Here is a 15,684-nt window from a genome sequence, read left to right as displayed (position 1 = left end):
TTCTCACTAGACCTCTTGTCTTCAACCCAAGCCAAATAAATCCTTACTTTCTTAGAGATGTTATGGTACCACAGTTCTCCAAGGATGGTCTGCAGACTCCTACAGGTTCCCAACATCATTCTCCATGAGGTCAAAACCATTTCCATAATAAGACTAAAACACTCTTTAACTTTTCAGCTGTGTTGACATTTCACATGGTACAGAAGCAATAGTGGTTAAAACTGCTGATACTTGTGTACAAGTCAGTGCAGGGGCTGCAAACTATACCAGTTTTACCAGTATTCCTCATAGCCACAAGCTCACAGTTTAAAAAAAAAAAAAAGAAAGAAAGAAAGAAAGAAAGAAAGAAAGAAAAAGGAGAAAGAAAGAAAAATGTGGATTTTACCTAAAAATGCCCATAAAATTTATTAATTTTATTAACTTTATATCCTTGAACATATGCCTTTTTAATAATCCAAATAATGAAATGGGAAGAACACGTGAAGTACACTTCTACAGCACCCCAAAATACAGTATTTGACTTGAGGAGACATTGGAGGCTATTCTAAGATGAACTAGACATTTACTTTTCTCATGGAACACAATTTTTACTTGAAAGAACAACCAACAGTCAAACTGTAGTTATGCAGACTTAGATATTTGGCAGACATTATCCCAAAAATGAATGAATGAGCATGTTACGCCAAGGAAAATAACTGGCATTGTTTGTCACCAATGATTAGGAAAGAGGAACGCCTGGGTGGCTCAGTCAGTTTGGTCCTGGGATGGAGTCCCACATCTGGCTCCTTGATCAGCAGGGGGACTGCTTCTCCCTCTCCCTCTGCCACTCCCCCTGCTTGTGCTCGCTCTCTCTCTCTCTCTCTAACAAATAAGTAAAATCTTTAAAAAAAAAAAAAAAAAAAAAAAAAAAAGGACGGGGCACCTGGGTGGCTCAGTTGGTTAAGCAACTGTCTTCAGCTCAGGTCATGATCCTGGAGTCCTGGGATCAAGTCCCACTTGGGGCTCCCAGCTTTTTGGGGAGTCTACTTCTCCCTCTGACCTTCTCCTCGCTCATGATCTCTCTCACTGTCTCTCTCTTAAATAAATAAATAAATAAATAAGATATTAAAAAAAAAAAAAAGGAAAGAACTTTCAAGCTAAAAGTAGAATTTTGGAAAACCTATATATACCAACGTGAATCTGACAACTCCCCAATTTCTGAAGAATTTTTATTAATATAGGTGGTAATATATCGTGCCAAATAGATAAAGGTGCAAAATAGATACATAGATCTTAATATAATCAAATGATAATGTTACTTGATTATAATCAAGATTATTATATATTTGTAATCAAGATTATACATTAAATCAGATTTAACATTGTAGTGTACTTTAAGACACTGCCACTTGTCTGGTTTTGATGAAGTATCAAGAAAGGGTATCCACAAGGAATTTCAAAGAATATTTGAAAAGCTATTAAGTTACTCCTCCCTTTTCCAACCATGTGTTTGGTTGAGGTCAGCTTTAGGTCACACCCCTCAGACAAAACAGCATAGTGTAACAGATTGAACATAGAGACAAATCGGAGATTTAGGTCTCTTCTATTAATTCTGAAATTAAAGAGATTTGCAGAAATGTTAAAAAAAAAAAAAAAGGGCGCCGATCTTACTAAACTGTCTTGTTTTGGGAAATAGTTATTTTTCCTAAAAATATTATTTTAACATAGAATGGGCTTATTATTGTTACTTTTAAATATATTTGTAAATGCATTTTTTAAATTTTTTATTTTTTATAAACATATATTTTTATCCCCAGGGGTACAGGTCTGTGAATCACCAGGTTTACACACTTCACAGCACTCACCAAAGCACATACCCTCCCCAATGTCCATAATCCCACCCCTCTTCTCCCAAACCCCCTCCCCCCAGCAACCCTCAGTTTGTTTTGTGAGATTAAGAGTCACTTATGGTTTGTCTCCCTCCCAGTCCCATCTTGTTTCATTTATTCTTCTCCCACCCACTTAAGCCCTCATGTTGCATCACCACTTCCTCATATCAGGGAGATCATATGATAGTTGTCTTTCTCTGCTTGACTTATTTCGCTAAGCATGATACGCTCTAGTTCCATCCATGTTGTCGCAAATGGCAAGATTTCATTTCTTTTGATGGCTGCATAGTATTCCATTGTGTATATATACCACATCTTCTTGATCCATTCATCTGTTGATGGACATCTAGGTTCTTTCCATAGTTTGGCTATTGTGGACATTGCTGCTATAAACATTCGGGTGCACGTGCCCCTTTGGATCACTACGTTTGTATCTTTAGGGTAAATACCCAATGTAAATGCATATTTTTAAAAGTCTCTGGTACAATGAACACTGGTAGGTGAAACCCACATTAACAAAAGTTCTTCAGGATTCCGCATAATTTGTAAGTGTGTAGCGAGGTCCAGAGACCAGAATTTGAGATCACTGCTGTGGACTTTATTCAAACCAATGGTTACAGAGGGAACTACTTGTTGAGGACATGAGGAATTTATTGGGTTTGTGGAGTACCAGACTGGAGGAAAGTGGCAGCCAGGGGACAACAAAGTACCACTGTGTGTCTCTGCAGGGGACCAGGGTGGGGGGTGGTGACCTGAGCCTGAAAAGCATAGATTTGCTCTCCTGCCGGTTGAGAGACAGCCACCTGTGTCTGGCTCTGTTCAGGACATTGTGTTGCCTAAGGGTAGGTCGCAATGCTGCACCTGCCTGTAACGAATTTTGTCTCGTACGTACTCTGTTGCCTCTGCCAATGAAATGTTTATCATGTCACTAATGGAAGAAAATAGAGTTGGCTGGTGAATCCCCACTTCTTGGCCAGCTGTCACCCCCTGCCAATACTGGTTCTCAAAAGAAATCTGCAGAGAGGACAAGCCAAGTACATGTTAGTTGATGGGGACAAAGATGACGATCACCGTAGAACTTGTGAAAACCCTGGCCCCTGAGCTCTGGGCCGCACCTCAGGTTTGGTGAAAGACCTATTTTGATTATGAACCTAAGCCCAAAACAAGGGGTATCAAAGAGGTTGCTGTCACTTGCCAACTCTAGCTTGAGGCAGTAGCTGCCTGGGACCCTCTTCTGAGGATCAGTGGAGAAAACAGTTGCACTCAGTAATTGACATCTGCCAAAGCCTCCCACATTGTCAGCCCTCCCCTAAGCCCAAAGCCAGGACTCCTTGATTTTTATTTTTTTTTTTTCACCAATCCAAGCTCTTGAGGCCAAACAGCTCTGGGTAGCTGAGATGTGAGGCATAAAGAAGAAATACAAAATGCAAACAAGGGATTAGAGGCAAAGGAAAAGAACACTTCCCCTCCAAGGCTGGCCTCCATGCGTACACTCAGGCCCCGGGGAAGGGATACGGACGTGAAACTGGCAGTGGAATAATATAGAGCTACAGAGACTCAAGAATTTTGTCCTAAGAAATAGGAATATTTCTCTATAGAAATAAGAGCTTTTACTCTCCTAATGCTCTTCATTCCTGAAAACTCCCCAAATTAATTAAACCATCAACTGTGGTATGACCAGCTGAGGGTACTGTCATTGTGAGGAACTAGAAAACATTGTATTCACCAGAACTCCTACTCAGGAAAATACAGTATTGTCAGGAAATAATTCCTTAGTGAGCTCTCTTGGAGGGGTGGTGGAGGCCCCAGGCCCAGGAATTGGCTAATCCCAAGGCTTGAGAGATGAAGGAAAAACTGTAGCAGGAGTAGACAAGGAAAGATTCTTGTTTTGTTCTAGAGAGGGAAAGGGGAATAAGAATAAGAAAAGGGGAGAAAGAGCCCCTCATATCTCCATGAATGTCATGAAACTTCAAAAAAATAAAAATAAAAAATAAAACTTGCTCTGAATGTATCATTGGTGGTTCTGGACTGGATAGATAGGTTATAAAGAAAAAGAAACAGGAGTCAAAAATGTGAAGAACTACAGGCATGGCCTGAGGAAATCTCAAAAATGGGCCAAGCATTTGGAAGGGTCACAGGCCATGAACTTTAAGGTCTAAGACATGTTCATGTGTGTGACTAGGAGGTCTTCTAGGAGGTCTTCTCTAACACCTGGGTTCTTCCTCCTCTGCAACCCCAGAGGTCAGTGATGTTACAGGCCCCCATCACATTGCTGATTCTGCTGGATGTGGTCACACATGAGCCTTGGGTCAGTTTATTGATGCCCGTCTCTGACTCCTACTACAGCACCTCCTCTTTGTCTCAGTCCGGCAGTGTAGTTCTGTATATAGTGGAAAGTATCTCTGTGTTCAGGGTCACAAGGACTTTGGCCTGGTGGAGGCTCTGCCACTAACTGCCTGGGTAACCATGGTGGGTCCTTTTCTTCTCAGACTTCAGGATCCTGATTGGTAAAACGATAGAGGTGAGGAAGGAAAGGGTTAACTATCACTTAGGTCCCTTACAAATCAAAGTTCAGTAAATCTTGCCACTCCTTGCTTGGTACATTGTTGTTCCCACTTATACTCACACTTACAATATACCGTTTGTTCTTTGTTCATTCATTGTAGAAATAAAAGAATCAGGGTTTGTTGGTTTGTTAGTTTAAATAAAAGTTATTTACTTAGTAGCAGTTTCTCCACTGAGAACATACAGTAATTTAACATGCTCTGGTTTTGTTACTTAGAACAAGAACTTTTTTAAAGCTAAGAAAAACCAGACAGATGGTATATATATGTATACAAATGTGTGTGTGTGTGTGTGTAATTCTCTAATTTTCCTTCCCCAGCCTTATGGGCATTCTCTTATTTGTGACTGTGTCTGCCTCTCCCAAAAGGATGTTAGACCGTCGAGGGTGGCAACATAATGATACTCATCTCTGTGTCCTCCTAAAGCCTAGAGACCATGCCTTATATAAAGTGAGCATTTAACAGAGATTTGTTTAGCTGCGCTGAAATCGTACCAAGTCAAAAATTTTAAATGATTGCCTTGTACTGTGATAAATTTAGTTATGCTGTGGGAATAACTCAACCTCCAAATCTCAGGGGTTCAATGCAATAGAGGTTTGTTTGTTGGTTGGTTGGTTTTTGGTTTGTTGTTGCATTGTTGTTGTTATTGTTTTTCCTTGCCAAGGCAAACTCAACCATAGGATGGGTGGGAGGAGGGAGAAAAATATTTCTGTTCCACACAGCCACTCAGGGACCCAGGCTGCGGAGAATCCTGCTTCCAAATGGTATGCCATCTGGAATACATGGCATCTTCAGAGAAAGAGATAAAAAATTCTTAAGGGCTTTTTCTTGCTTTCTGCACACATTTCATGAACCAGGACTAATCACATGGCACCAGCTAACTAGTGACACCAAGACTGATAATCGCTAATAATATCTATCACATACTTTACTTGATAGCTCTAGTATTTTGGCAGTATGGACTTCTTTGAGAATCTTGTACCAACAATGATCCCTCTCCCCAGAAAAAAAGATACAGATACACAGAAACTTACTCAACACTTTGCATGATTTTCAGGGTTTTTATGCATTTCAAGGCCCATTGACTGCTCCTCTGCAGATCTCAGGACCCAGATTATAAATCCTTATGCTGAATCCACAAGCATGTTAACACCTGGTAATAGACCAACAGATGAAAGGGAAAAAAAAAAAAGACATCACTAAGATGAAATCAGAGAAGGAGACAAACCATAAGAGACTCTTAACTCTAGGAAACACACTGAGCACAGCTGGAGGGGAGGAGGGGTGGGAAGACAGGGTAATCAGGTGAGGGGCGTTAAGGAAGGCATGTGATGTAATGAGCCCTGGGCGTTACATGCAACTGATGAATCACTGAACTCCACATCTGAAACTAATAATACACTAATTTAAAAAATACATTACTAGTGTTCTGTTTTATTTGAGAAAAGCCTATTTATTTACTTAATTATTTGTGTTGGATCAGGCATCATGCAAGATACATGGCTGATGGATTTTCCTCTGTTTTGTTTTTACCAGGAAAAATTTGAGGGCCTGTTTCGGACTTATGATGACTGCGTGACATTCCAGCTGTTTAAGAGTTTCAGACGTGTCCGAATAAACTTCAGCAATCCCAAATCTGCAGCCCGAGCCAGGATAGAGCTTCATGAAACCCAGTTCAGAGGAAAGAAATTAAAACTCTACTTTGCACAGGTAAAGTCATTCTTGCTCTGCGTTATCTTCTGCTTTTTAAAAATGTAAGTGGAGCCCTTTCTGCTTTCAGGCTGGTTTGTAGTCTATAATTAGTTCATGGAGAAATAAACCTGCACTGCGGATCCCCAGGCGGGTACATCAGAGAGGTTCAGAAAGCAGGCTGTAAGGGCTGACAGCCTGGGCTGTCACTGGGCAAGACACATACTTTCATTGGGCCTCAGTTTCCTCACCTGAAGAAGGAGGAGGGTGATACACACCTCCTACTGTTGCTGGGAGGATTAAATGAACTACTGTGTGTTCAAATGCCTGGCATTTGGTAAATACACAGTAAACACCAGCTGGTGGTCGTAGTAAGAATGGTCTATTCATAACTACTCCGAAACTTCCTAGTAGGGTTAAGGTTAAAATTTCAGTTCTATCCTAGTTTTAGTGACTCCTATTCATGAGAAAACATGACAAACATGGAAATCAATTTTGTGTTTATTTCATATTGGTTATTCCCAAAGGGCATGGGCAATTCTTGGCAATGCTCACAAAGTCCACAGCAATAGAAAATCAATGTCCTAGGGGCGTCTGGGGGGCTCAATTGGTTAAGCATCTCCCTTCTGCTCAGGTCATGATCCCGGTGTCCTGGGATCGAGTCCCACATCAGGCTCCCTGCTTGTTTTTGCGCTCTCGCTCTCTCTCCCTCTCTCTCTCTCTAACAAATAAATAAATAAAATCTTTAAAAAAAGAAAAGAAAAGAAAAAAGTTCCATCAGTGTCTTCCCTTCATCATCAGATGTCTTGATCCATCCCTTATTGGTCAGTAAACATTGTTCCCATCTTCAAACTCTACAAAGATGGCACAATGAAAAAAACATTGACTTTGCTTCTTTTTAAGGCCAAACAGTATTCCATTGTATGTAGATGCAACGTTTTCTTCACCCATTCATCTGTCGATGGACATTTATGTCATTGCCACATCTTGGCTATTATGAATAGTGCTGTAATGACCATGAGAGTTAATATTTCTTCAGGAGCCTGATTTCAATTCTTTTGGGTAAATATCCAGAGGTGGAATTGCTCAGATGGTGGTGACCTAAATATTTTTTTATAAGCCTGTTGGCCCTTTATGTATCTTCTTTGAAGAAATGTTTATTTGAGACCTTAGATCATATTTTAACTGAGTTGCTAGGTTTACTTTGGGGTTTTTGTTGTTGTTGTTTTGAGGAATTTTTTTTTCTTGCTTTTGAATCATAGAGGTTCCTTAACTCTTTGTCCTGTATACGGATAAGGAGATTAACCTCTCCTCCATTTGGTTTTTAAATATTTTCTCTCCTTCGTGGATTGCCTTTTCACTTTGTTGATATTTCTTTGGCTGGGCAGAAGACTTAGTTTGACGTAGTCTTGCTTATTTCTTTTTCTTTGTGTTGCCTGTGCTTGTAGTGTCATATCTTTGAAAACATTGTCAAGGCCAATGTCTTAAAGCTCTCCACTCTATTTTCTTCTAGGATTTTTGCAGTTTCAGGTCTTACATTTTGAGTCTTTAGTCCATTTTGAGTTAATTTTTGTATATGGGATAAGATAAGGTTTCCATTTCATTCTCTTATATGTGCATATCATTTTCCCAACACCATTTGTTGAAAAGACTGTCCTTTCCTCATTGTGTGCTGTTAGCACTCTTGTTGAAGGTCAGTTGACCCTATATTTTGGATTCATTTCTGAACTCTCTGTTCTATATGTCCATTGGTCTGTATGTGTGTCTTAATGCCAATACCATACTATTTTGCTTACTGTAGCTTTATAATGTATTTTAAAATCATAAATACATTATAGTATTTATGATTTGGTGTGTGATCTTGAGGTATGATCTTGCTCTTTCTCAGGATTGATTTGGCTATTTGAGGTCTTTTGTGGTTCTGTATGAATTTTAGAATTTTTTTTTTTTTTACCATTTCTTTAAAAAAAAAAAAGCCATTGGGATTTTGGTAAGGGTTCCTTTAAATCTGTAGTTTGCTTTGGATAGTATGGACATTCTGGATGAATGGATGGTTCATGGATGAACCTCGAGGACATGATGCCAGTCACACAAAGACGAATATTGCATGATTCCACTTAGATGAGGGATCTAAAATCATACAAGTCATTAGAACCGAAGAGTAGAATGGTAGTTGCCAGGGACTAGGAAGGAGGGGAAAAGAATGAGTTACTAATTAACAGATATAAAATTTCAGGTAAAGAAGATGAATATGCTTTAGAGATCTACTGTACAAAACTGTATCTATAGTCAACAATAATATACTGTAGACTTAATTTCTTAAGAGGGTAGATCTCCTGGGATCCCTGGGTGGCTCACTCAGTTAATCATCTGCCTTTGGCTCAGATCTGATCCTGGGGTCCTGGGATCGAGCCCCCTGCTTGGGGTGGAACCTGTTTCTCTCTGCCCCTCCTCCTGCTTGTGCTCTCTCTTTCTCAAATAAATAAATAAAATCTTCTTTTAAAAGAAGAGGGTGGATTTCCTGTTAAACGGTCTTTTCACAATAAAGTAAAATAAAATGTAAAAAAGGAAGAACATAGACTTTGCCTCAGACCCATGTTTGAATCCCATACTACCAGAAACTGTGTTACTTGTAGAAGCCTTATTTTTTATCTATTGAATCCCCACTTGTTTCCTTAAAAAGTTAAACAGAGAGTTACCATCTGACTCAGCAAGTATCCCTTCTGAGGTATACATCTGGAAGACTTGAAAACAGTCTTCCAAACAAATGAGTACGGGTATTCATATGCTCATGGTGGTACTATGCACACTAGCCAAAAGTTGGAAGCAATTGGAATGTGCGTCAGTGGGTGGAGACAGACAGATGGTGGTCCGTCACTCACTGGGATGTTACGCAACCATCAGAAGGGATGCAGTACCAGGGTGTGCGAGGATATGGATGACCTGTAAATATGCGAAGGGAAATAAGCTAAACACAAAAAGGTAACATCATCTCATTCTGTTTCTGGGAATGTGCAGAACAGGCAAATCCATAGAGATGGGAAGTGGACTGGTGGTTGCCAGGGTCTGACTCGAGACCAGAATGGTAGGAACTGTTTCATGGGCACAGGGTTTGCTTTGGGGCGATACAGATGCTTTGTCTCTAGGCCGAAGTGGGGATGGCGCCCCGTTCCACTGATTGTTCACATTAGCGTGCTTCATGTCACATGACAGGAAGATCGCCTCAAAAGAATGAGAGAGAGAGAGGAAAGAAAGGGAGCAGGGAGTCTGGGGAGCAGCGGCCTCAGCCTCAGGTGGGAACTTGAGCTCAATGCAGAGTCCCGGACCCTGCCCCCGCTCAGCCAAATCCGGCACTCCAGCCTTTTGGAAGTTGTCCAGGTAATCGCGATGTCTGCTAGGAGTCGAGATTCGCTGTTGTAAGGATCAGATGACCAAGCAAGTGGTGGATGGTAAGCAGAGATCATTAGGGTAGACTGCTTCATTGGTTCCTTTGTCACGGGCTGGAAATGAGACTCTGCAGCTTCAGCTCCCTGCACGGCCCATCAGAGGCCCTGATGAAAACTCTGTCTTTGTCTCTCCTCTGTCTGAAAGGTCCAGGCTCCAGAGACAGACGGTGACAAGCTGCATTTGGCACCACCACAGCCCGCCAAGCAATTCCTCATCTCACCCCCGGCGTCTCCTCCCGTGGGCTGGCAGCCCATCAGCGATGCCACGCCAGTGCTCAACTACGATCTCCTCTACGCCGTGGCCAAACTAGGACCAGGTATGCTCTTGGGCCCCCTTTGGAAGATAGACAGTGTCGACAACCTAGAAAAGCCAGATGGGATTAGCAACCATGAGATCCGGGGCTCATGGGAACATGTGCATTTCTAATGGGTTTATGGCCGTGTGTGGACAGCGAAAGGGCTGAGGGATCAGAGAGGAAGAACCAGCATGGACTTTGTCCCCGTTTAACAGCAATTTGGGAATGTGGACTCAAGGTCTGTCTGTGTTGTTTCTGCACTGCGATGCAAATACTTTAAGGTTGGAAAGAGCTACCTATTTCTTATGGGATTCCTCTCTATACTGTAAGGAATTTTGGTATATTTAGTATATTCTGGTATATTCTGGTTTTCTCAGAATAAGCAAAATATGCTCTACCAGCCGGCACTAGGCTTCTGAGCTGTGCAACCTTCTTTTATTGTTGCCATAGGAAAGCCCAGAGCCTTCTGAAACAAGACAGTCTTCCTGCCAAGGTGAAGGCGCTTGGTCTCCAAGAAGCTGGTCACAGTAGCCTTTACCTTTAAAAAAAAAAAAAAAAAAAAAGAAAGAAAAGAAAACTTAATGATCACTTCCTTCCAATGTTGCTATACATGGCTCAGATTCTCTCGTTTTCAAGACTGAATAGTATTCCACTGGGCAAATATACCATCACACTTGATTCATCCAGTTTCTCAAATCGGACATAGAGACTGTTTTTCCAGTTTCTCACCATTCCAGTCAGAGTTACAGTTAACATCCTTGTACATATCTTCTATACACCAATCCAAAATTTCTTTACATGGGTTCCTAGAAGTGATACCGTCCTCACTTTCTAAAGCAGACAGACGCTGCCACCTCGCTTGAAAAATACTACCAATGATTATGACAGGTGAAATGAAATGGGGTCTCTTAGGTCAATGGGTTTTTAAATGGAGCTGGAAGACCCACTAAAGAGATGGGACTTAGTTACATCCTTACCCCATAGGACCATGAACTTTTAGAACTGGACCCAACCACATATGATATTCCAAGAACTCAACGTGCAACTTTTTATACTAAGAGATTTTGCTTAGTGACAGCCTTCACAAGCAGTCACATTCAGCCAAGATCGTCTGCCACCAACACCCATCAAAATTCTTCGTAAACAACACATACAAGCATTGCCTTTTGACTTTAAAAATGCTTGATTTTTGTTCTCTGGGGCGAGGACACGCTTTGGTTGGCTGCCCCCATCTGTGTTCCCCAAACTACAATTCCGAGACCCTAAAGAAATGCTCTTGGTTTTTATTGGCTCGGCCTCTTTTTTCGGTTGATGGTATATTTCCTGTATTACAGCAGGAGGGGACATGGTGGGAGGTGCAGCTGAGGGTTTAGGCACTGTGGGTCCGAGGGTAAATAATGCCCACCATGTCTGCTACTAGCTCTTCTCCTGGCGGGAGAGGGGGCTTTAAAAATACAATCCCAATGTCCTGGCCGCACCCTAAGAGATTCTGATTTAATTGATTTGGGTCAAGTTCAGGCATTAGTATTTTTTAGAAGTTTCCCTAAAACTCTCAAGAGCCACTGATAGCCAAGGGACAAAGAGCAGATAGACTTAGAATGAATTGTTACTGGTATTTCTTAGTGTGCTCAGGAGACACATGGACCAGAATCGCCCCCCCTGAAAGTCTGCAGTTTTCATCATCACACGTAATGATTCTCGCACCCACAGAAATTTGAGGACTCTGGTGACTAGAGTAATCACGCCTGGGGCGACCACTCATAGGATGACCAGTCCTGGGTGAAACACTGTTCTGGCCCAGGCTTCCTGGGAACGTTCCATGCCAAACACAGGGAATTCCCAGGCGGACCAGGAAAGGAAGGCACCCTAGTGGGTCCTCAAATTTGGATGTGGCTGGTTTGAGTAATAAGCTCTCCCTGCAGAGACTAACTGGCTGTCCCGTGTGGCCCAGAACTTAAATTCTAGTACTCCTGAGAGCAAGCAGCCTGGGGCTTCTTTCTAACTGGCATCAAGGCACTCAGCATCTCGGGGGCCTTTACACTGGCCGTGGGCTCCCCCCCCTTCGGAGAGCTCTTATGAGAAGCAGTAGGTCTCTGACTAAAAAGAGCTGAGGGGAGAGCAATGTGATACGAAGAGAGGTATTCGCGACACGGGATTTCTCTGAGAGCCTTGTCCACATACAGGAACCCAGAGCCAATGTACTCCCCGTACAAAGAGCCGTGTCGGTGATAGGAGTAAACGTGACCTGTATAAAATAAGTTGGGTCTGCCCCAGTCAAGCCTTGTTTTGAAAGCATTTCTCACAGTAACTCCAGACACTCCCAGAACTAGGAACACACAGCCCCACATGGACCGGCGGAAGCCGAGAGACTCGGAGCCGCCAGCTTGTCTCTCATGCACAGATGCTGTTGAGAACACCTTTGAACGCCTCATAGAGTTGTGCGACTGTCAGGAAGGGGAGCTTCAGAGGGTCACTGAGGTCTTGGCTGGAGGACGCAGGAGTCACTGACCAGTCTACATGTGACAGGAGGAGGACCCGAGAGGCCCAGACAGGGGAGGAGTGACTCGCCAGTGACAGAGCCCGGGCGTCCAAGGCCGTGCTCTTCCTCCAGCGCTGTGTATAAGGGAGGCCCGGGCCAAGTCAGACTTCCTGACCGCCAGATCCCCGCCGGCCTCCGGTCCGCTCACTTGGAGCCGGGAATCCAGTAAACGCAAATCATTTGCTCCAAAACGGGAAAGGGAACTTATGGTAGCTCATGTTCACAGAGCTTGATGCAAAGACAAAATGAGGGCGAGTCTCAGAGACCCTCACTGGCTATGGGAGCGGAGTCCCGGGTCTGGAAGACAAGCCCAGGGGTGGGTCCGACCTGCTGCTGATGGAGGCAGAAGGAATGGATGGAGTAGGAGTTAGGCCTGGAAGGGAGGCTTCCAGAGCCTGGCACAGGGGAGGGAGGAAGGAGGAACGAAATGGTCGTCAAGAGGCAGAGAAAGCCAGGGGTTCTTTTGAGGACTGTGAATAACATTGACAGGTTAAAAAAATGCATGCCCTTTTCCTTAGCGTTGCTGCTAACCTCTGAGTCTGGCTTTCCCTTACCCCGTGCAGTGAGCACCAGGAGAGCAATTATTAATATTCCCATTTTACAGATCAGAGCGCTAAGCCGTAGAAACATGAGCCAGTTTGCCCAAAGGGAAAGAGCTGGTTGGGGGCAGAGACAAGTGTCAAACCTGGCTCTGCTGCCCCCCCACATGGCCAGGTGCCCTGGCCTTTGACTGAGGACGCTGGTGGCCTTGGTGGATGTGAGGCCCCTGTTGCTGTGACGCTGGCAAAACATTCATCCTAACCCTGAGTGGACAGCTATCCCTAATGCCACTGTGACTCAGAAAGCCAAACCCAGGGGTGGCAGGTGTGCACATGGAGGCCTGAGCACTTGTGTGTAAGGGCGAACACTGAGGGTCTTCTGTTTTTGGAGGATGACTGATGCTGTGTCCCGGGTGTGTTTTCTGGGATAGCGTTCCCTCCATTCTCTGCCAGCAACTTAAGGCTGCTCCTCTTTATTTAGTTCTCCATTTGTCCTCTTCCCGTGTCCTTGAAGTTTCTTTACCCCACACAGATGGACGATTTGCAGCCAACACTTGAGTTGAAAATATCACAGAGGCTATATTAGAAGCCTGGGTGTCTGTGGCTGTTCCAGCCGCAACCGTGAAGGAGCACAGCCACGCCCCGTGTCCTTCCCACTGCATCTGGGCGCCCCCCCACCCCAGCCCACGCGGTACCAAGGCAGGCACGTGCTTCTTCAACCTGCCACTTTGCAGATTCTCCCGCGTTCCTCCTATGATAATTCTCCATCGTTCAACTCACCACTTCTGCTACCCCCAGCACCTGGGAGCACCTTGCACAGTACGTGGCTCAGCAAATATTGAATGAATGACTAGATCAGAGCCCTCAGCCTGTCCAGGGATAATTTCTTCACCAGCAAATGGTTGCTTTCTTATGGCTTTGTCCAGACTGAGTCAGGCAACACTAAATTAATGTTTTCTTCAAGGAGAGGTCTTTGAGCATTTCCATTTGGAAAAACAAAAAGATTTTGTGAGATTCATTTTTAATCTTTTGGCAGAAGCATTTCAGTAAGAAATTATAACTCATGCCATGTTAAGGGGTGGCTGCCTCAGTTCCGGGAGTGTAGAAACACAGTAACATCAGAGCAGAGAAAGCAGCTCAGAGGCATGGGGTTTGCTTCCGAGGAATGACTAACACCGCTAAATTGGGAGAGCTGAGTGACTGAGAAGAGATGTTGGAATCCAAAGATGCTGAGCTAAAGTAGGTCTGAAGAAAGAGCATCAGAGAGCAGGGATCCAGGGCAAGATGGTGCTTGGGCTGGGTGAGGATCACCTCAGCAAACCAGCAGGGTCACAGGATCGCGATTGTGCCCGTTGGCCCTGAAAGGCAAGGACATGCATTACTAAGACCCTTTCATGGAGGACACTTTCATGGAAGCTCTGACGAGCAGGAGCAAAACAGGATTCCCCTTCTTTGGGAGAGGGACGGCGGTGACCCTCTTCCAGATAGGAACAGCTCACGTTCATGGAACCTGTGGAGAGGCTTTTGAAATAAGCATGGAGATACAATTACCGTGGAACCATGATCAAACCCAAGCCTGTGGGATTCCTTTGAAATCCTTTCTAGGCTGTTATAACCCCTCTTAGAGGACACAAGGGCCCCATAACCCTGGAGAAGTGAGTCTGGTTCTATTTATTGCAGTGAATACAAGTGTATACTCAGGAAAATGTGAGAGGTATCCTTTCACTGTTTCTTCACTGTGTCCCCATGACTGTATGTTCTGTTTTTGATACAAAGTAAAATAGACAAATTAGGGAAATATTTTAAATAGAGACAGCAGTTAAAACATATATTGGGCTTGTTGTGCTCCAGGCAGTATCCAACAGTTTGGACACCTTACTATATTATCTCCATTTATACTTGGAGCAACTCTCTGAGACAGGAATTGCTATTCTCCTCATAGATTCGGCTGGAGCGTGTGAGGCACAGAGTGGTTAAGTAACTTGCCCAAGGCTGCACAGCCAGTAAATTAAAATAGATTCCCCTGCCACTGGCAAGAAGCAGGAAGAATTGACGGAGGTAGTACCTTCGCCCTGGGGAGTAAAAAGTTTGAGAAACCAGAGAGGTCTCTTGAATCGTAAAATTAATTTGTCTAGAGGAAATTAAAGACTGTTGCAAAAGGAAATTTTTAAAATGCAAAACAATTTCCACAGTGTGTTCCTCCATCTTTCATTTCTGTGCTCATCACCACCCCACCTCACCCCATAAAAAACAGCCACTGGGTCAGGTTTTAAGGCCCATTCAGTGCTCCTCTGCTGCCCTGTGGGACACAGGGATCAGAATTTGCCTTCTGCTCTGCTTAAAGGACCGATACCAGCTTCTGTAAAACAAAGGCATCCTACATTGCCATTAGTCCTCCTGGTAAATTTAGAGAAGCCCATCATCTAACAATCATCAAGTCAAAAGAAGATGGGCTTTGACCAAGTGGAGGACGAATCGAATATTTATTTTGGTTTACTCTACAGCCGTTACTCCTGAATCCAGAAAAGTATGGTGCTATCGTCTTTTCAGATATAAAGCAAAACAGGAAAAACAAAAACCCAGCCCAGCAAGACAGCTTATCTCTACCAATCAGCCAAAATGGAAACACAAAGATGTTATAATGTACTAAATGCGTGGTAAATCCGAGGTGGGATGTGAAATGCCAGCCTTTATTCTCTAGGCTCTCTAGGCTGGCTCTGGAAGGTCATATTCATTGTCACTG

At 43.5% G+C, this 15,684-nt stretch overlaps 1 protein-coding gene across 3 annotated transcripts in view; it reads left to right on the top strand.

The window, feature by feature from the left end:
- Positions 1-15,684, top strand: part of RCAN2 (regulator of calcineurin 2) — a 270,185-nt gene that overhangs the window by 239,541 nt on the left and 14,960 nt on the right. For all 3 annotated transcript variants that reach the window (XM_059178157.1, XM_059178156.1, XM_059178158.1), the window contains 2 exons: positions 5,969-6,142; positions 9,713-9,884. In XM_059178157.1, the coding sequence (XP_059034140.1) occupies positions 5,969-6,142; positions 9,713-9,884 (346 nt within the window). The remainder of the gene's footprint in view (positions 1-5,968; positions 6,143-9,712; positions 9,885-15,684) is intronic.

The sequence above is a fragment of the Mustela lutreola genome, chromosome 6 (assembly GCF_030435805.1).
Source record: "Mustela lutreola isolate mMusLut2 chromosome 6, mMusLut2.pri, whole genome shotgun sequence".
NCBI classification, from domain to species: domain Eukaryota; kingdom Metazoa; phylum Chordata; class Mammalia; order Carnivora; family Mustelidae; genus Mustela; species Mustela lutreola.
Note: the sequence above shows the minus strand (reverse complement) of the source record. Positions and strands in the feature narration are given on the sequence as shown.